At 39.5% G+C, this 20,250-nt stretch overlaps 1 protein-coding gene across 5 annotated transcripts in view; it reads left to right on the forward strand.

The window, feature by feature from the left end:
• Nucleotides 1-1,969: 1,969 nt before the first annotated feature.
• hp1bp3 (heterochromatin protein 1, binding protein 3) overlaps nt 1,970-20,250 on the forward strand; it is a 29,198-nt gene continuing 10,917 nt past the window's right edge. For 2 of the 5 annotated variants that reach the window (XM_072245310.1, XM_072245309.1), the window contains exons 1-8: nt 1,970-2,075; nt 4,714-4,816; nt 8,528-8,672; nt 9,515-9,668; nt 11,720-11,863; nt 13,057-13,140; nt 17,897-18,051; nt 18,819-18,909. In XM_072245310.1, coding sequence (XP_072101411.1) covers nt 4,750-4,816; nt 8,528-8,672; nt 9,515-9,668; nt 11,720-11,863; nt 13,057-13,140; nt 17,897-18,051; nt 18,819-18,909 — 840 coding nt within the window. In that variant the 5' untranslated portion in view covers nt 1,970-2,075; nt 4,714-4,749. The remainder of the gene's footprint in view (nt 2,076-4,713; nt 4,817-8,527; nt 8,673-9,514; nt 9,669-11,719; nt 11,864-13,056; nt 13,141-17,896; nt 18,052-18,818; nt 18,910-20,250) is intronic. The other 3 variants (XR_011883368.1, XM_072245307.1, XM_072245308.1) reach the window with 2 other exon arrangements.

The following is a 20,250-nucleotide window of genomic DNA, read 5'->3' on the forward strand; positions in this document are numbered from 1 at the left end:
AACCCACCATGGGCAATAGAAAAGTCACTGTTGCAAACAGTGCAGCGAGCAACAGTCATTATTTTTGACCCCTATTAGGCAGGGGTACACTTTAGTGGAGTCTGGGGTGACGTACGTTTTATATTTCTTTTTTTTGGAACACTCTGCCATGGCGCGCTCTCTCGCGATCTTACTTGCTTTTTCTCGCGTGTTCTCGCTTGCTTTCTCTCTCACGCTCTCGCTTGCTTTCTCTCTGGCTTGCTTGCTCTCGCGCTCTCAAAAAAATTGATTTCCGCGATATTGTATATAATTTGCGGGCATCAGGGAGCCACCATTCAGATGCGGGAGACTCCCGGAACTTCCAGGAGAGGTGGAATGTCTGGAGATGGTCATTGCCAGGCAGATGTGTTGCATAAATGTTGTTCGTCATTTATCTGCCCATGGTGTCCAAGGCTTGGGCTGCATTATTTTATAAAGAATTGCAAGTGGCTTTCCTATTTCTGATCTTGCAATTGAATGCAGACCATCAATGCAGCAGTTGATGATAGCTGGGCTTCACATATTATCCTGAGTAACCCCTGCCTGAGGAAGTCCTGCATTTACAACCTGGAGAATAAGTCACTTCCAAGTGCCATCTCTTTTGATGTGAAATATGGATCTAGACTGGGATATTTGCCCAATAATTCTCAGTGACTTCATTCTACAAATACAGAGTCAGATCTAACTACTAATACAGGATAAAATTCATTATTCTTAGACATTCATCCTGATTTTACTATTCAGCAAAGTTTATGTAATTAGTGTGGCCCTGTTTAAATAGATGAATGCTGAGTAAAGAATTCACTTAAATATTCGTGAATGTTTAGAATTTTTGTTCTTTGACCCAGACCTTTGGAGTCACAGAGCTGTATGGCACAGAAATACATTCTTCTCTTGAACTAGTTCCGCTGATGAAGTTGTCTTACTGAGCTTACTTACCCACTTGCCTGTGTTTCACCTATATTTTTCTAACCCTTTTCTTTTATTTTCCACAGATGGTGTCTGATTTACTCAATGTTTTCAGTATTTCTCTTTCTATTTTGGTTTTGTTCATTACTCTCTTTTTGGTAGAACCTCTTGCAAACATGAAAACATTCCCATCAAATCTTTTTTCCCATTTTGGAAATATTCTTTATGAAAAATTCTGTGAAAAGGACCTACCATGGTTAGTTCTATTCCCAAAACAAATCACTCAGGTTTCTAATAGAACCCAAATACCAGACTTGGTGTGAAGATAGCAGTCGGATTCGCCTTCATTGTAGTCCCCTTTGGGGCCATGGCGGGCCGGACCGCCATTTATTGGCCTTTTCAAATGTAAACAGTGGTCAATAAGAGGCGGAGCTGCTGCTTTGGTTCAGCCAACGCTTTAAAATGGCGTCCCCGAGGTTGTAATGATAAAGGCTAAACATTACCTAAGCTTGGAAATGGCTCGCCACATTCTCGGGTGGAAGGAGTTGGCATCAATTCCCCGAGGGTCTTGTCCGTTAACATTATAATTAAGCAATAGGATCTGTTTGTTTTCTGCTTGAAAATAATACCAGGAAATTTCCAAGAAAGCATTTATTTGCAAGTTTTAGATGGATTTTGTTTAAAACTCCAAGGAAGCAAATATGTTAAACGTAAAACGGTTTTGAGAATTAGCCGCCATCTTTGTGAGGGTCAAGAACAATTTAGCCGCCATTTTGTAAGGGGGCAAATCTCGGTAATCGCCCTATTTGTCAGGGGGCAAAAAAAACTGCATAGCCATCTTTGTAAGGGGCAAACGCCTGCGACCGCCATATTTGAGGGTAAAATGAAAAAAATAAACGGCCAGGAAAATAATTGTCCATTTTATTAATTAAAATTATTTCGGGCAAGGTAATTCACACTGCTTTCACACTGATTTTGGGGGCAAAGCTATGATTTGTAATTTTGAGGTGTTTCTTTTTGTTGTTTTCATTTGAATCAGTTGGCAGTTGGGTGACGGTGTTTCCGGCCAAGGCAGGTACGGCGGAGAAGCGCTAGAGCTTGGGTTGCAGTCAGAGCGGCAAGAGGCAAAGTGTAGGGCAACTGCTAAGGTAAGCAATGAAGCTTTAAAGTCACAACAGGGCGCGCCATCCCGCTTGTGCGTTGTGCAGTTCCGGTGGTTGACCGGCGGCGGTCGGAGCCGTGGAGTGGGAGGCTACAATGTTTGTGTTCCTCCGAGCGCCATTTTGATGCTGTGGCTTTGATGTGGGAGTGGGTTTTTGGTGCCGTCGTCCTGCACAGCGCTCGCACACAGCATATGACTGCCTCCGTTGCCACTAGCCCTGCTGTTGTGGTGCGGAGTGTGCGCTGTGTGTGCCTGCGGGAAGTTGGGTGTTGCAATTGTTTATTTGCAGAAGTTTGAATGAATGCATTTGTTTGCTTTTGTCGAGGCGCTGCTCCATCGGAATGCACTGAGCATGCGCCCCTGCAACCATCTGGGGGGCTCCCTCCTTCCCCAGGATAAAGCTTCCCGCCCCCGAAACGGCGCAGGCACATCAAAGACTCTTCTCTCTGCTTGAGTGTGTTGAATTGGGTAGCCTAAACTATATACTACAAGCAACACGCACAAAATGCGGGAGGAACCCAGCAGACCAGGCAGCATCTGTGGAAAAGGGTACAGTCGACGTTTCGGGCCGAGACCCTTCATCAGGACTGGAGAAACAGATGAGGGGTACAGGCTGTGTTTTATGGCTTTTGCCTGATCTTGATCTGTCAAAAACAGTATTGCACGCCCTTATACCTTGAAGTCATCTCAACATTTACAGTGTACTATTATGTTTTAGGCTTGGTGACAGATTTACGTAGAAATTTAAGTTTCTTGGGCATAAAATTAGGAGAAGGCTTAAACAATGGTCATTCTTGTAAAATTTCTATAACTAAATGCGTAAGCTGGGGTAATTTGGCTTTTTCTCCATTTCTGGTAGGCATTGTAAATTGTGAAGTAACATCGATACATGTAAATTGGCTGGAATATCCATATACAAAAAAAACCCTGAAAAAACATTAAAAACAAGTTAATGTTTTTCAATTTTCGGATCTGACATTTGACGTCCCTAGTTGCCATGAGCCAGTGCAACTGTTAGGCTAAACCAGGGTAATGATCTTTGAGCTAAGAAGTAATTGTGGGTAAGATTGTATTGGTTCAGATTAATTCTTTGTCAAAAGAGCATTTGTGAAATATTTGAGATGTTAAGATCTCATTTCAGGGGTCACTTAATTTACTAAATGAATTCCCGCCACTAACTTCAAAAATCCTTGAAGTTTGTCAAGGCCAGTTTCACTTTTTTGATCATTATATGTTCAGAAACAACTGAGAATACAGGAGCATAACTTAGAGCTACTACAATGGCCATTGTATAAAACCCACCCATTATTACAGAAAATATAGAAAATAGGTGCATTGAGTGGTGGCTCAAGATCCTGGCCTTATTCTGCCAAAATCATGATCCAAATCATCGGCATATCCTTTCCTTCCGCAAATGCTACTTGGTCTCCTGAGTTCCTGTGACAGGTTGTTTTTAAGTCGTAAAGAGTCCAGGTCTGTAGCAGTTGATATATTAAATTGACAGCTTGAACCACTCTATCAAGTAGTTGAGGTTCAGCTACGTAGTTCTGGTGAAGATGGCAATGTTCCTTCCTAAAGCACGGTAGGCAGACAATATTTGTACACTTTTGACAGCTTACTTTTCTTAGCTTGATGGAGCACTTAATTGCCTTTGATCCATAATATCCTGATAGCAGAACCTGATAATTTTCCTCAATTAAGTTGGCCATTTCTTATGCATTCAGAAAGACAAGCAATAAAAAATTTTGCCTCTTAACTTCATTTCCTAAGATCTCATCTACATGTCATTCAAAACTGCTTGTTTAATTTCTAGTGCTGGATTGCAAGAAATTTGCTCCAACTAAATATGAAAAACTTAAGCAAGTTGTAGACACCCAGTTTCTTGTTGTAAGGGAAATCTCAATCTCAATCAATCAATCTCTATCTCTCTCTCTCTCTCTCTCTCTCTCTCTCTCTCTCTCTCTCTCTCTCTCTCTCTCTCTCTCTCTCTCTCGCTCATCCTCATCCTCATCCTCAGATCATGACAACCAGCATCTAAATAAATGTCTTATTGTGTACACACTACAAAATATCACTGGCTATTTCCACTGTTATTGTCTCTTCTCCCTTTCCCTACATTATTGGTTTCACAGGGTAAACTGGGGGTCCTTGCAGTAATGGGAATGCTGACATTCAAACTTTGTTCACAGGGGTTCACCTGTAAAGTGAGAAGTAAGTCCATGTTATCCAAATAACTTGAAGATTTCATCCATTCTTGCTAATTTAGATTGTGTAAGAATATTAAGTGTCTATTAAATAGACAGTTCTATCTCATTATCATGACAAAACACCACAGTTGTATTTCTTAGTTTAAAGTTTGGTTCATTCTTTTAACATTTTAACACAGTTCATTTAATTTATTTAAGGTAATATGTTATCTGCACATTTTGTTCAATTACACACTGCAATTGGATATCTGTAAATGGTGCACATAAAATGGAAATATTGGCTATGCTTCTTTATAATAGCTGATATCTATTTATTCACTGATTTTGACCACAGTCTTCGAGTACTTCTGTTTTCTGTCCATCATTATTAAAAATTGCTGTTCACAGTGATATTTTGGCTGAAACTATATTATGCAGTTTCTTTAACAGGTCACTCATTCTATCAGTGTAAACATGCCTATTCGGCGGAATGCTAGTCCCTCAGCACAGGAGAGTCCAGTGAGAAACAAGCCTACTACAGGTAAAAGTCACTTTTAAATCTTTTTCAAGATGATTGTGTTCTTATTGTGTGAGAGATTAATCAAGATAAGGGTGTTGTTAGAAAAACTTGGTAGTTTTGTTGTGTGTGTATTCAATTTAGATATGCTACTAGGTCAGTCAGGTTGGGGGCAGCATGGTGGTATAGTGGTTAGCAGAAGTGACCTGGATTCCTTTCCCACCGCTGTCTGTATGTTTTTACCATGACCATGTGAGTTTCCTTTCACATTCCAAAGATGTATGGGTTAGAGGTTTAATTGGTCACAGGAGTGTAATTAGGCAGCTCAGGGTCATGGGCCAGTAAGGCCTGTTGCTGTGCTGTATCTTTAAATCAAACTGTTCTGGATTGTTTTTAACTGAATTTATTTTTAACTTGATATTAGTGATCACCAAGCATTCCATCAGATCATTTGAGCTTTGTAACTAATGGAAAGCCTGAGGTGGTGATTGAAGGGATGTTGTGTGAGGTGTAGTTATAGAATTACTGTGTGTAAGTAACTAGTACCAAATCTCCAATGGGCTAATTCTAGCACCAGTTCAAATTACCAAAATTTGTACCCTTCATTCAGAGCCTATCCAACCCCCTCTTCCCCCCACTTCTCTAGCCACAAGATGAAGATGGCAATACTTCAATTTGCACAGCTGTTGCTATTATGATACTGTAGGCTAGCTGGTTGGCTGTCCATTCTGTTACTGCAAATATAAATGATAGAATTGCTAGTTACAGCTTCACTCTTTTCTTGATAATTTTATCCTTGATATGGTAACCAAAATTGGTTGGAGGCTTAAATGCTACATTTAGCAATGGGCCAGCGGTATGAAGCATATGATCTACTGAAAGCTCATGTTTGTTCTTGGACAACCATGGTGATGATTTAGCATCAGCAAGGATTTCAGAGAACTCAGTTCAATTATGAGCATGTTGATCAAGAAGCTTGAACAACTGACCAATTAGTGGAGAATGCAACCATGGTTAATGATAAATAGCAATTTATTGAGGGGAATTTAATGAGCCTTGATATCAGGACATTTGGAAGGGCAGGCAAATTGGTAAAGAATTTCACCAGTAATAGGTCCTTTAGCAAGTTAGAAGGGGATAGTGTAAATCAATTCAAGAAGTGATAGCTCCATACATCAGACTTGAGAAAATGAGATCAATATAGAAAACCTACTGCATAATACAGGCCCTTCGGCCCACAAAGCTGTGCCGAACAGGTCCTTACCTTGGCAATTACCGAGGGTTACCCATAGCCCTCTATTTTTCTGAGCTCCAGTGACCTGTCCAGGAGTCTCTTAAAAGACCCTATCGTATCCACCTCCACCACCGTCACCGGCAGCCCATTCCACGCACTCACCACTCTCTCTGTAAAAAAACTTACCCGTGACATCTCTGTACCTACTTCCAAGCACCTTGAAACTGTGCCCCCTCGTGTTAGCCATTTCAGCCCTGGGGGAAAAAGCCTCTGACTATCCACACAATCATTGTCTTTCATCATCTTGTACACCTCTTCAAGGAAAAAAGGCCGAGTTCACTCAACCTATTCTCATAAGGCATGCTCAACAATCCAGCCCACATCCTTCTAAATCTCCTCTGCACCCTTTTGATGATTTCCACATCTTTCCTGTGGTGAGCCGACCAGAGCTGAGCACAGTCGTCCAAGTGGGGTCTGACCAGGGTCCTGTATTGCTGTAACATTACTTCTCGGCTCCTAAACTCAATCCCACGATTGATGAAGGTATGCTTTCTTAACCACAGAGTCAACCTGCGCGGCAGCTTTGAGTGTCCTGTGGACACTGACCTCAAGATCCCTCTGATCTGCCACATTGCCAAGAGTCTTACCATTAATACTGTGGCTTTCACACACCTTAACTGAAATGAAAGTCAGGATTTCAGATCAAAATTTGATGTATCTGCTATGCTGCTTGTCTCCGAAAGTCTCCTGGATTATTTTGGACTTCCTCAGATGTCCCTTAGTTACCCAGTGGTTAAATCAATCTATCCACTGAACCTGTTCTGATTTAGCCTGATTAAATCAGGTGGGGTTGTTATTGCATTGTGAAGAAACAGTTATTAGGAGATCAGAAAGAAATGCTTAATTTGTTTATTTGATTTAAATTTCTTGATTTTAAATATGTAAGTTTTAACTTTAAATGCATGGAAGATAAAGCTATTCAGAAGTGAAATGAAATTACAATTTCAGTAAAGCTGAGGTAAATCTCCATTACTTCGATTCACTGTTATAATGGCACAGTGGTGGAATGTGGCATTGATAGTTCAGTGTTGACTCCAGACTGCATCAGGGCGCATTGCATTCAGTCAAACACAACGATGAAAAGATTGATTTCCGTCCACCTCCCTCAGTTGTTAATTCCATTTGACACGCTGACTACCTCTTTGGTTGTTCAGTGGATGGGAGTGGCTCAGTGGCACCATCACTATCATAATTGTCAGATGTGAGTGAATCCACAATGAGCAATAAATATCCTTGATCTTGCCACCAATCTAGTTTTGTAGTGGTTGCATTAGAAGCGTCCACCGCACTATAAATTTCTAGGTTAAAAGTGTGCACTGTTTTGTGTGGCATTCTCATTAGGATAGACTCGGAATGGAGGTGGCATTTAGTATTAGGCAACGATAGGGAGTTGGTTATGAACCATTAACTGCAGCAATATTGTACCCTGTAATGATATGTAACTTTGTGGCCTGATACATCCCACACTGGACCATTGCAATTAAGATGGATCAGTCCTCATTCAATGATGAATGCAATAGGAGTAGTACAAGGCATCTTTAAAGATAGGATGAAACAGGCAAAAAGGCATTGCTGGATTAGATGCATGCTAAACTGTTTATTTGCTAAACAGAGCAGACCAGTTTTAGAGTTGAAGATGACTGAACAATCTGTAGTCCTGAATAGTACCAGACAATTAGCCATCTAATGGCATAAAGATATTAAGAACGTTCCCATTCTTTACAATGAGAGTGTCAATGACAAGTTTGAACCATTTACAATACATTTTTATCTGCTGTAAATGGAAAGAAGTCTGTATTTATATAACACTTTCCCTTAAAGATTTGCAAAACTTTGGTTGCGACCCACAAAATGTAATGGGATTACTGGAAATAGTTTGCAGTTGCTGAAAATGGTTTCAAGATCAAGTACCCATGCTGGAAATTCCATATTCCGAGTCAGACAAATTGAGCCACTGCTTGTGCATTGACAGCTGACTTGGTTTCTACGTGTGCAAGTCAGTGGGACTAGGCAGAAAATGGTTTGGCACAGCCAAGAAGGGCCAAAAGGCCTGTTTCTGTGCTGTAGTTTTTCTATGGTTTATGGTTCAGTAATGTTTCATGTTTCTTTTTCTTGGGGTTGTTAACTTCTGCCACCAACTGACCCTAATAAAGGGCTATTGTCTAGATGAGGAGTAGGGTGACTGCAAGTTTCCCCTTGAATGAACTGCACAGTGTTGTTGATAAAGATTAACTAGATTAACTGTACCATTTTTGGTGAGGGAGGGCCCACAGGATTGGGGATTGGCTCTGCTTTTGGGTACAGCTTGTTCCTGTACAGTTGGGACGAGGGAAACAATTTCTTGGATGGCGTCAGAGATTTCCATTATAGTAGTTATTTGTGAGAAACATAGTTGATAAATAATTTGCTTAGATTATAATTTCTATTTTCTATTCATTAAGATGCAGATGTGACTTCCGAAGAATCTGTCTCAGCAGAGGAGGAACCAGAAAACGACACTACAGCTCAAGAGGAGGAAAAAAAGGAAGCCGAAAAAAATGGAGAAGAAGAGAAAGAAACCAAACCTTTGGAGGAGCCCAAAAAAGAGTATACCCATGTCAATTCAAAAATGTTGTGTGGTGCTAAGATTGGAAATCTGAATAATTTATTTTTCTGCAGTATGGTGACATGCTGCAGAGAAAGGGGAAATATTTTTATTGTTCAATACATAGTTTTGTTTTTCTCTAGCAATTTTTAAGACTGGCAGCAATTGGTGTTTAATCCCAAGGCAGATAGTGAAAGAAGACATTCCAAAGTACGGCGTCAAAATATTGTGTTCTGTGTGTCCTGTAAAGAACATAATGTTTGGAGTACATGTCCTCTTCCAGTTCATGGACACTTATGTGTACTGTTACTCTGATGCCTTTTTATTTCCTCTTTTGTGTCTTCAGCAATTATGTATGAGTTAGTGTTAGTGTGAAAAATTATTTTTAACCTTATTTCTCAAATGTGATAATTAAGTTTACAATTCTACTCTTTTGCAACATACCTTTCCTTAATAGCACATTATAGGGGAAAAATGATTGAATGCATGTCAGTAATCATTCTGTTAATCTACTGTGAAACGTGTCCATCAAGCCTATTTAGTAGATGAGCACTATTGGATATATGAACTGAAGTATTGATACAATTGCTTCATCCATATTTGCCATACAGGACATTGAGGATCTCATGGCTCAACCATATGTAATGAGCTCTGTCATCATTTGGCAATCTTTGTCGCTCAATAAGCATCAGTTAAAAATGGATGTTAATTTTCATTGTTTTATAATTTTAATGTAAAATGCAAGGCGTAAAAAATCTTTGATCATTTTAGTAAAAATATATTGGAAAGAATGCTCAGTGTTGACCAACTCGTAAAGTTTTATAATTTGTGACCTCTATTACAGAGAAAAGGAACCAACCAAGGATAAGAAGATTAAAAAGACCATTCCATCATGGGCTACCTTGTCTGCTAGTCAACTAGCTCGAGTGCAGAAAAATTCTCAGATGTCTCCCACTGCACGACCAAAAATGGATGCAATTGTCTTGGAAGCTATTAAGGTAGACAGGGGCCAATAGAAACGCCTACTATGTATATTCCCTCCCTTTTGTACTTTGATCTCAAATGTTTAATGCCTGCTTTTGTGATCCTTTTTAAAGAAACACTTGTTTAGGTCCTTTGTCTCCTCTAAACTCAAATATTGGAACACAATTCTGCTGACATTTCCTGTGCCACATTAATAGTTAGTGCAACATCAAAGGTTGCATTCAAATTTCAATGTTCTCATTGTAGTGTTTATCTGTAAATTTTGATTTGGGCTCCGTGATTGTACAGTCGGCCCTCCTTATCCGCGAGGGATTGGTTCCGGGACCCCTCGCGGATACCAAAAAACATGGATGCTCAAGTCTCTTATTCAACCGGTCTCAATGAGGTAGACCTTAGGACCCAGCGGAACCCCGGACCTTATTTAACCTGTCTCAGTGCAGTGGACATTAGGACCCGGTGGCGGAACTCTGAATCCGCAGTGTTTCTGTTCATGAAAATAATCACGATCACGATTGAAAAAGTGGAAATAATAAAGTAACCGGAAAGAGGTGAAACGCCATCGGTCATTGGAAAAGCGTTAGGCTACAGTCGGTCAACGATCGGAACAATTTTAAAGGATAAAGTGAGAAAGGCCCCTGCCCTGATGAAAACTACAGTTATTACTAAGCAACGCAGTGGTTTAATTATTGGGTTTTGGTTTTTTGATCCTCCACATCAACCCGACACAGATGGAGAGCGCGCTCGGGAGCGAACTGTCACTGGATCAAACTCGGGAACTTCCATTCCTGAGCCTGGCGCTGAAACATATGTTTCTTAAGTGTTTTATTTGCATAGAAAGGTAAAATGTATATTATATACTAAGACAAACATTTGACTGACTGACGCTAAATAATACCAGATGTACCTGTTCTGACTTACTTAGTAAGAGAACTTCCGTTTTTTTTCCGATCCCGATCCATGATAACCTACACACATCCTCCCATATACTTTAAGTCATCTCTAGATTACTTATAATACCTAATACAATGTAAATGCTATGTAAAATAGTTGTTATACTGCATTGTTTGGGGAATAATGGCAAGAGAAAGAAGTCTGTACATGCTCGAACAACAAGTGCTGGAAGAGCACCTAAGGCTTTTTACGATTCGAGGTTGGTTGAATTCGCGCATGCAGAACTCGCGGATAAGGAGAGCCGACTGTACTGTGGTTCAAACTGGCAGGTTGAGAATTCAACTGTGAAGAATTAAGCATTAGATCTAATGTGGAGGTAGAAAGGATTTAATGGTAGCTGAATACATTGTTGATATGAAGTAGTTTGTAGTCATGTGGCAGATACTTTGTGCTCAAAATTCACAAGCAGTAATGTGAAAGTGATTTTAAAATAACTATTTTTCATTGAGGGACAATTATTGACCAGGATTTTGGAAGTAACGCTGCTTCTGCCATTCAGAATAATACTATGCTTTTTTTATATCTATCTGAGAGAACGAGGTGTCTGTTTACATTTATTTGAGAAACGACACTCTCCTGAGTTGGTAGAGAGGATGAGCTCAACTGTAGATATGTATTGGAATTGGTTGAGTCTTAAGTTATTGAAAGGAGCTGGATGTATTCAGCTGCAAATTGATTACCTGGATAACATGGCGGTAGAAATAGGAAGCCTTTTTTTTAAAGCAAAGTTCAGTGTTGGCTGGATTGTTAGGTTGTGAACAGTCTTATTTCACACTAGACTTGGGTGTTGCCATTTGTATCAGCTACGTAGGCACACTATTTGAAGTCTGTCAACTTTGCACTGATCTGAAATCAAGCTTTGAAATTTCAGCAATGTATTATAGATTGCTTTTCAACTTGAACTCAGGATTGATGCTCCAAGTATCATGAAATGTTCTTAAGAGATCTCAAGTTGTATTCACATATTGTATGACTTATTGTTCTTTGCTGTTCAAATTAATTTGGTTAAAACAAAATATCCTCTTTGTAGGATGACCATTGTAATGAGAGTCGTTTCAAACTTGAAATGCACGCTGAAAATGGGACAATTTAAAAATATTCAGACACTTTTCAGGCTTGTTTCCAGAAGTCTGGTGCTTCCGTTGTCGCCATAAGAAAATATATCATGAACAAGTATCCATCACTGGAACTCGAACGCAGGGGATATATACTAAAGCAAGCCTTAAAACGGGAGCTTCAACGCGGTGCTATTAAACAGGTAACTATTAGATTTTTTTATGGAGCTGCCTTCCTGTATTTGTTTTTTGAAAATTAAGTGAAATCCAGAGGTTGCAAGATAAGTTGGTATGGATTGCATTCTGTATAGGGAAGTTTCTGCACTGGAAGGATGGTATTGTTTTTTTCCGCCTTGCTTATCTTACTTGTAAATTGGTCCTCTCCATTGCTAGGATAGTGGGAGCATGTTTACATTTCATAAATAATGGTTCATCTGTACCTAGAACATAGTGTAAGGTTTTAATTGCTACAATACAAATGTATTTTGCTGAATGGAGGGATTACAATTTGAGGAACATTCAGTAGATTGGGCATGTTTGCAAAATAAAAAGGAAGGACTATGGGAAATGATACTGCTATTGGAGCTAAGGTGTGTCTTTTGTATTCCCTATTTGACTGGTTCAAACTTACCAAGGCTAGGCCCAAGGAAATCTGAAATGCCTTGTGAATCAGTACACATCAGAACAGCACATTGTAATAACATGGTTGCCATGCAAGGATGACAGAGCAATGGTTTTGGGTAGGAGTCTGAAGGATGATTTGGTGAAAACACATTGCAAGGGAGACGTGGTTATATTTGGAGGTTGATATCTTTACTCTGCTATTTGTCTAAATATACTCTGGCTTACTTGGGACTACTGGAAAATAATTCACATTGAACAAGTTCTACGCTCTGGCTACTTTATTAGGTACACCTGTACACCTTGTTAATGCAAATATCTAATCAGCCAATCATGTGGCAGCAACTTCTGAGAGGTTGGAAGAGAATGACCAAACACATGTTACAACAGTGGTGTGCAGAAGAGAATCTCTGAATGCACAGCACATCAAACCTTGAAGTGGATACGCTACAGCAGCAGAAGACCACTCATGGCTACTTTGTTAGGTATAGGAGGTATCTAATAAAGTGGCCATTGAGTGCATTCTGTCACTATTGGTGTCTCATTTTGAGTTCAGTAGTGTCTAAATTCCATTGAAATTTTAGTCCACTTCAAAAAAAGTGAGAGTGTGATGGATTGTTTTGTATAATTGTTAACCTCTGCAAAAATGTTCCCGGTAACAAGATGAATAACTTCTTGTAAATGCATAATAATATTGCTATTGACCTCCCAAGCTAGTTCACTATTTACAGTGCATTATATACAAGAATGATCTTGAATGCATCCTGTTCTTCAGGTGAAAGGAAAAGGTGCCTCTGGAAGTTTTGTGGTTGTGTCAAATGCAGGGAAACAATCGCATAAATCAAAACAAGACAAAAAGGTAATTGCATGGTTATTGGTGTAAAAATGGAATATTAATATTTTTTCTTGTCTTTTGTTCTTTTACCAACAGCATTTACTATTTTGTTTTGAGTTTGTTCATGTCAGGAGGGCAGTGTGTAGCTTGAGGTATAGTTGTGCTTTGGCAGATCTATAACTCTAAATAATCTATGTTTTGGATTAAGACTTAACATAGGGGCTGAGAAAGTAGAGCAGAGATGACCAGTATATGTAGAACTAGGTACGGTGGGAGGTGATGAGCAGCTAGTGCTAAGGGGGAGAGTGGATGTAGAATCAGGGGTTGAATGTTGCTAAGTGGAGATGGCTCGCGTGAGCTCTCAGCCATTTATCATTTCACTTACCCCTCCCATTCCTACATTGACCCATCAATGTCCTTTACTGTGCCGGTGAGGCCAAATGCAAGCCAGGAGAATGGTACTTTATTCTGCCTTGTTGGTCTGCAACCCAATGGCATACACATTGAAATTTCCAATTTCAGGTAAGCTTCAACCCACATTTCCACCCAGGTTCTCTCAACCACTCCTCTCCCCACCAGTTACATCTTCCTACCATCCCTCCTTTATCTGGTTCCACTGTTTACCATATCAGATCTTTTGCCCTTTGTTATCACCTTACAGCCCATCTCTATGTTCACCCTATCCTCTATACTGCCCTCGACTTTCAGCCATCATGCAAGATTTTAACCCCAAACATTGACAATCCTTTTGCTCCTATAGTTGCTGCTTGACCCATTGAGTTTCTCTGGATTCCAGTGTTTGCAGTCTCTTTTATCTGGATAATAAATTTTCCAGTGAATCTGATGAGTTTGAATAAAGTGGGAAATAACAATTTCACCTTGAATGTGTTGGACTGACCTGTGGTATTCCCTTACGGTCCGAACCCCACTTACTGACCGGATCTTCTGGGATTTTCATGCACAGCAATCTCTAGAGATTACAGAGAATGGAGTGAGAAACAAAAAAAAAATCCAGTGAGTGGCAGTTCTGTAGGCAAAAATGCCTTGTTCTTAATGAGAGAGGTCAGAGGAGAATGGCCAGACTGGTTCAAGCTGGCTGGAAGGAGGCGTTAAATAACCATGCATTACAATAATTGTGTGCAAGAGAGCATAACATATCAAATCTTGAACTGGATGGTCTGCAGCAGCAGAAGATTAAGAAGATGCGCTTTGTTACTGACTGGATCCATAGTTGACACCATGGACTGATGAGTGGGGCAGTTGCTGAACAATTGGGTGCTGGATTATCAGAATTTTACCATAGTTCCATCTGGTGGGTCCCATGGTACTTAATATTAGGGCATTTGAGCTCGTAATTTATTATGAGACAAATAGCAGATGCTGGAGGGACTCAGCGAGTCAGGTAGCATCTGTTGAGGAAGTTGGATAGTTGATGTTTGATGAAGGATTGACTCTTATTTTCCTCCATAGATGCTGCCTGATCCAGTGAGTTCTTTCAGCATGTCTTGTCTTGCTCATCATTAATACTGGAAATGTATGAGGCCAGTAGGAAACTTCTGAAGCATTTTCTTTGGGGCTGCTAGATGCATTTACATGTACACATTGCAAGTATTTGGGTCACAGGTGGAATATTTCTACTTGGAATTTATTTTGGAATGATTTGTTCATTGCCTAACAGTATTTAGGTGCTAGGGTTTATTATTGCTTCAATGTCCTAAATTGCTTAAGAAAATATTTAATCATTCAATACAATCATCCCTCAGAAGCTGGTGGGTAAACTGCCTTCGCTGGATATTGGACTTTTTGACAGAGTGACTTGAGTCAGTGGTTGCAGCAGCATCTCTATCACGGTGAACACTGATCCCCTCAGACTTGCATACTACCCACTACTGTTCACACAGATGATGCACAACTGTTCTGCTAGATCCAACTCTAACCTCATCATTAAGTTCGCTGATGACACAACAGTGGTTGGCCTCATCAGCAACTATGATGCCTTGGACTACGGAGAGGAAGTAGAGCGGCTTGTGGACTGGTGCGAACACACCAACTGAGTCTCGACGTGGACACGATTAAGGAGATGATTGTGGACACAGAGCCCTCAGGATTGTTAAGGACCCTTCCTATCCATCCTACAATCTCTTTGACCCCTTACTAGTAGGTGGAAGCTACTGCAGAACAAGGACTCTGCTGGATAACGGCTTCTTACTCCAGGCTGTGAGACTTCTGAACATCCTGCTACCACCTAGTACACGTTACTTAATGACAGTGCGAATAACAGCATACAGTGGCAAGAAAAGGTTGGGGAACCCTTTGTGCAATTACCTGGTTTTCTGCATTAATTACTCATAAAATGTGGTCTGATCTTTATTTAAGTCACAATAATAGACAAACACAATCTGCCTAAACTAATAACAGACAAACAATTGTACTTTTCTTTATTGAACACATTGTTTAATCATTTACAGTCCACACTGGAAAACGTATGTGAACCCTGTATTTAGTAACTGGTGGAACCTCCTTTAGCAGCAATAACCTTCAACAGATGTTCCCTGTAGCAGCTGATCAGACTTGCACAATGACAAGAAGAATTTTAGACCATTCTTCCATACAAAACTGTTTCAGTTCATCAGTATTTCTGGGATGCCTTGCATGAACAGCCCTCTTCAGATCTCAACTAGATTAAGGTCTGAACTCTGACTTGGCCATTCCAATACATGAATTTTCTTCTTTTTACACCATTCTGTTGATTTCATCTTGTGTTTCGGATCACTGTCTTGTTGCACCAACCAACTTCTATTAAGCTTCAGGTGATGGCCTGCTCCTGTAAGATGTCTTGATACAGTTTTCAATTCATTGTTGCCACGATTGCAAGCTATCCAGGCCCTGAAACAGTAAAGCAGCCCCAAATCATGATGCTCCTTCCACCATTCTTCACAATTGCAATGAGGTTTTGGTGTTTGTGTGCAGTGCCCTTTTTCCTCCAATCATAGCGGTGTGCCTTCTGCCAAAAAGTTCAACTTTTGTTTCATCTGTCCACAGTCCCAGAAGTGTTGTGGGACATTCAGGTGGTCTTCTGCAATTTTGGGACATGCATCATTTTTTTTTTTGGAGAGCATTAGTTTCCTCCGTATTGTCCTTCCATTAAACCAATTCTTGTTTAGTGTTTTTCTTATAGTGGACACATGAATAGGACAATTTCTAAAGATTTCTGCAGGTCTTTTGCTTTTTACCTCCTTCAGCATTGCACGTTGTGTTCTTGGTGTGGTCTTTGCAGAACACCCACTCCTACGGAGAGTAGCAACTGTACTGAATTCTCTCCATTTGTGGACAGTTTCTCTTACAGTGGACAGATGAGCACTCAGGTCTTTAGAAATGTTTTTGTAGCCTTTTTTAGCTTAATGCATCTCTACAATTCTTCTGAGGTCCTCTGAAAGGTGTTTTTGATCGAGGCATGGTGCACCTAAACAGATCTTTCTTGAGAAGAGCAGCCTCTGTCAGTAACCTGACTATATGTCTTTGTTTTATAGTGAAGGGCACTTTGACAACCCACACCTCCAATCTCATCTCATTGATTGGAACACCTGACTCCAAATAGCTTTTGTAGAAGGCATTACCCCAGAGGTTCACATACTTTTTTGAACTAGGCTGTGATTGTTTAAATGGTGTGCTCAGTATTGATGAGAAGCAGTACAATTGTGTGTTATTAGTTTTGGCAGATTGTGCTGGTCTATTATTGTGACTTAGATGAAGATCAGCCCACATTTTATGAGTAATTAATGCAGAAGACCAGGTAATTGCAAAGGGTTCACAAACATTTTTTTGCACATGTAGCTTTGTATATTTAACTATATTTTGTATATGCACTTTATGTCAACTTGTACATCTACAGAGTGCTTTTTTTTCTGTTGATATTTTATGTGATATATGTACTGTGTTTTGCACCTTGGTCCCTGAGGAACATTTCATTTAGCTGTATACATGTGTAAGGTTGAACGAAATGAAGCTTAACTTAGAGAAAATTGAGAATGATACAACTTCAGTCCAGTTCTGCTGAACTTCAGAACTTCGTCTGACTGAAGATCACAACATGTTCAGCAAGAAACAATTTTAGTTTTATTGTGATGCGTTGATTGTTAACTGACAGTGGCTTCTTGGGTCAATTTTTGTTGTAAACTGTATATTATTTTGTCTCTGTATGCGGGAGAGTCCCTCATACAAGAACTGGGGAATTTTAGTTGAGCTCTGGTCTTTCATATTGAAGTCTACTTGGTCAGTGCAGACCCAGCCTGAGCATTGGTCTTATTTTTTTTTCATATCTGACCACAAGCATGAGAATCTTAAACATTCTCGTCTAAGGGTGAAGCACCAAATATTGATTATATAGGACATTGTAAATCAACCAAATCATCTTTCCCTGAATAAAGTACTGAGTTAGGTCAGCATGGTGCATCCAACTCGGATCAAATATTTTATCATACAATTGGTTCTTGTCTATAATCAGGTTACCAGGCTCTGCTTCATACTAGTGAATAGACCTTGTAAGCATTAGCAGAAATGACCTCTAAACTTTCACTTTTTTTTGCACTTTCTTTTCCACAATTTTCCACTGATTCAAAAAAATTGCCATATTGATAACCTTTTTTTCACTTTTCAGTCCATTAGTCTGAGTTGGAGTTGGATCTTGCCTCAAACCCTGCATTTTGTACCTCTGTGCTGACAATTTAAATGGATTTAAGAAAAGTTGTTTTTAATCAGGCATACTATTCTTTTTTAATAGAAATCTGCTTCATCTGGACCAACGGAGCAGCCAATAAAACTGGAGGATGCTCTACCACTGGCATTTACAAAGCTATGTGAACCTAAAGAGGCATCATACAGTCTTATCAAGAAGTATCTCCTTCAATATTACCCCAAACTGAATGCTGAGAGCAGGTAGGAAAGTAAAGATTTATATTCGTGCATTTGCCCAAGGCTACAACTAAAGTGTAAACTCCTACTTTAAGATTGAGCTTGAAAGACCATGGATTCTCTTAGCATGGTCTGTTTTTCATTTTTGAAGATTGGTCACCAGATGCACCCATTGCTCAGGTCATTTGTCAAGGTAAAATTGTATTTTCAATCTTAATCGGTTAGATAACTGACTACTTCTGCTGAGTAAACTGAATTTTAGCCAAGTGAGTTTTCCTCCAAATTAGGATCATAGACAGTAGAGGCAAAAAAAGAGGAATAGTTTTCTAATTTAACCACAGTCACCAAACGTTCGTCATAGTGGGAGAGAGAGAGAACATAAAGTTACATGCATACAAAAGGGAAGGAAGAAGTTCAGAGCAGCAATGTTACTTCTTAGCAACTTTTTTCTTGTGGCCTAGTGTTTTCCCCTCTGTGTGATTTCTTTTCCCTCTGCATTGCTCTGTTTTCTTTTACCTTTTCCATCCATCTGTCCCATTCACTGGTGAGCATGATCATCTTCCCTTTCACTGGGAAGAACACAATAGAAATTAAATGACTAATGGTCAAGAAAAGTGCATCAGGGTGCTACTGAACCTTTCTTAGCCTTGCTACAAAATTCTGCCATCCTCAGTACATGAAATAGGCTGTTCATTTCTCTGAGGCATGCATGATGTGGGGTTGTAATGTTGATTTTTTTTCCTGTTGCATTTCTACCATTGACAATTATTTTGCATGTGATTGATTTGCAGGCCATATTTACTCAAACAGGCTTTGCAAAGAGCTGTAGATAAGGGTCAGCTGGAGCAGATCACTGGCAAGGGAGCATCGGGCACATTCCAGGTAAGAACCACTGATGCTAGATGTGAAAAATGGATGGGCAAGGTTGTCAGTTTAAGGTACATGTGTTCTACTACATTGAAGTGCACTTCAGTCTCACCACCTTTTGGAAATTATCATGAAGGTTTTATGTCAACCTCTGCTCCCAACCCAGTTTGGGATTTTATTAATTTGTTGGAATATCCTTGAAACATAAATTTCATTGTATATATCATTTATCATTTTAATTTTTATTCCTTCACAAAGATCCTGAGAGTAAAGGAAACTGACATGTAGTTGTTGCAGGACTCTTGTTATTGAACAGCCAAAAGATCCAACCACTAACTACAGCCACCAGAGGACCTAACAATCGACAATCCCTTAAGAGAACTTATTACTCGACTGGAGTGATCACACTACTACTACTTCCTGAATGGATACTGATGTTTGGTGTTAATTATTAGAGAGCAGAAGAAGAATGAACTAAACTTTGAAATAAGTTGTTTTTTATTAAATCAGTGGGTCTCAATATGGGCAATATAACCCCCCCCCCCCCCCGCTGGATTTCATAAGGGCCACAAGTAAAACAGAAACAAGAAATACATATTATTACATATATATATGTATATATTACATATATACATACATACACATTTCTGAAAATGGACACTTGTGATTTAATTGTAACCCTAAATGAAATGGATGGGAAAATAATGCTAGGTGATGCAAATGAGGCAGCAAAACAGCGTTGTGTGTTTTGGGGGTGGGGGGGTCAATCATTATCCCAGCTTCCTGCTTGAAGGTTATCAAAAGATAATTGTTGTACTTTGGGATAGTATTGTAGCATTTCTAAGTTATAACAACACATTGTCCCTGCTAAGTCTGACATTTTACCTGTTGGATATATTTGAAAAACTGAATTTATTAAACAAACAGTTAGTTGAAAAAAAAATTGCAATCTCATATCATGCAAAGATACTACTACTGCTTTCCTTGGGAAACTCAATATTGGACGTCACGAGTTTATGCAATTTCCTTAAAATAGAATTGCAAGATGATGATCTGATTGTATATCTTAATCATTTGAAACAACTGCACATTGATATAAATTTTGGTTCGGCAACCTGCTGGAGATGCATATTCTAGATTGGGTGATGGATCCATTTGGGGTGAAAGTGAATGACGTTCTAACAGTTCAAGCAAAATTCAAATGCAGCAAGTAAAATTTCTGGATAATAAGATATATTCAAAATAAGTTTCCACAGTTCTGGGAGAAAGCAAAGTTGTTTTCAATTGGATTTTCCACCTCTTCTAGTTCGGTGTGGTTTTAGTTGAGCTCTTCACCTGCTATCAAAAGCTTGTAAT

Source organism: Mobula birostris, chromosome 27 (assembly GCF_030028105.1).
Source record: "Mobula birostris isolate sMobBir1 chromosome 27, sMobBir1.hap1, whole genome shotgun sequence".
In the NCBI taxonomy this organism is placed as follows: domain Eukaryota; kingdom Metazoa; phylum Chordata; class Chondrichthyes; order Myliobatiformes; family Myliobatidae; genus Mobula; species Mobula birostris.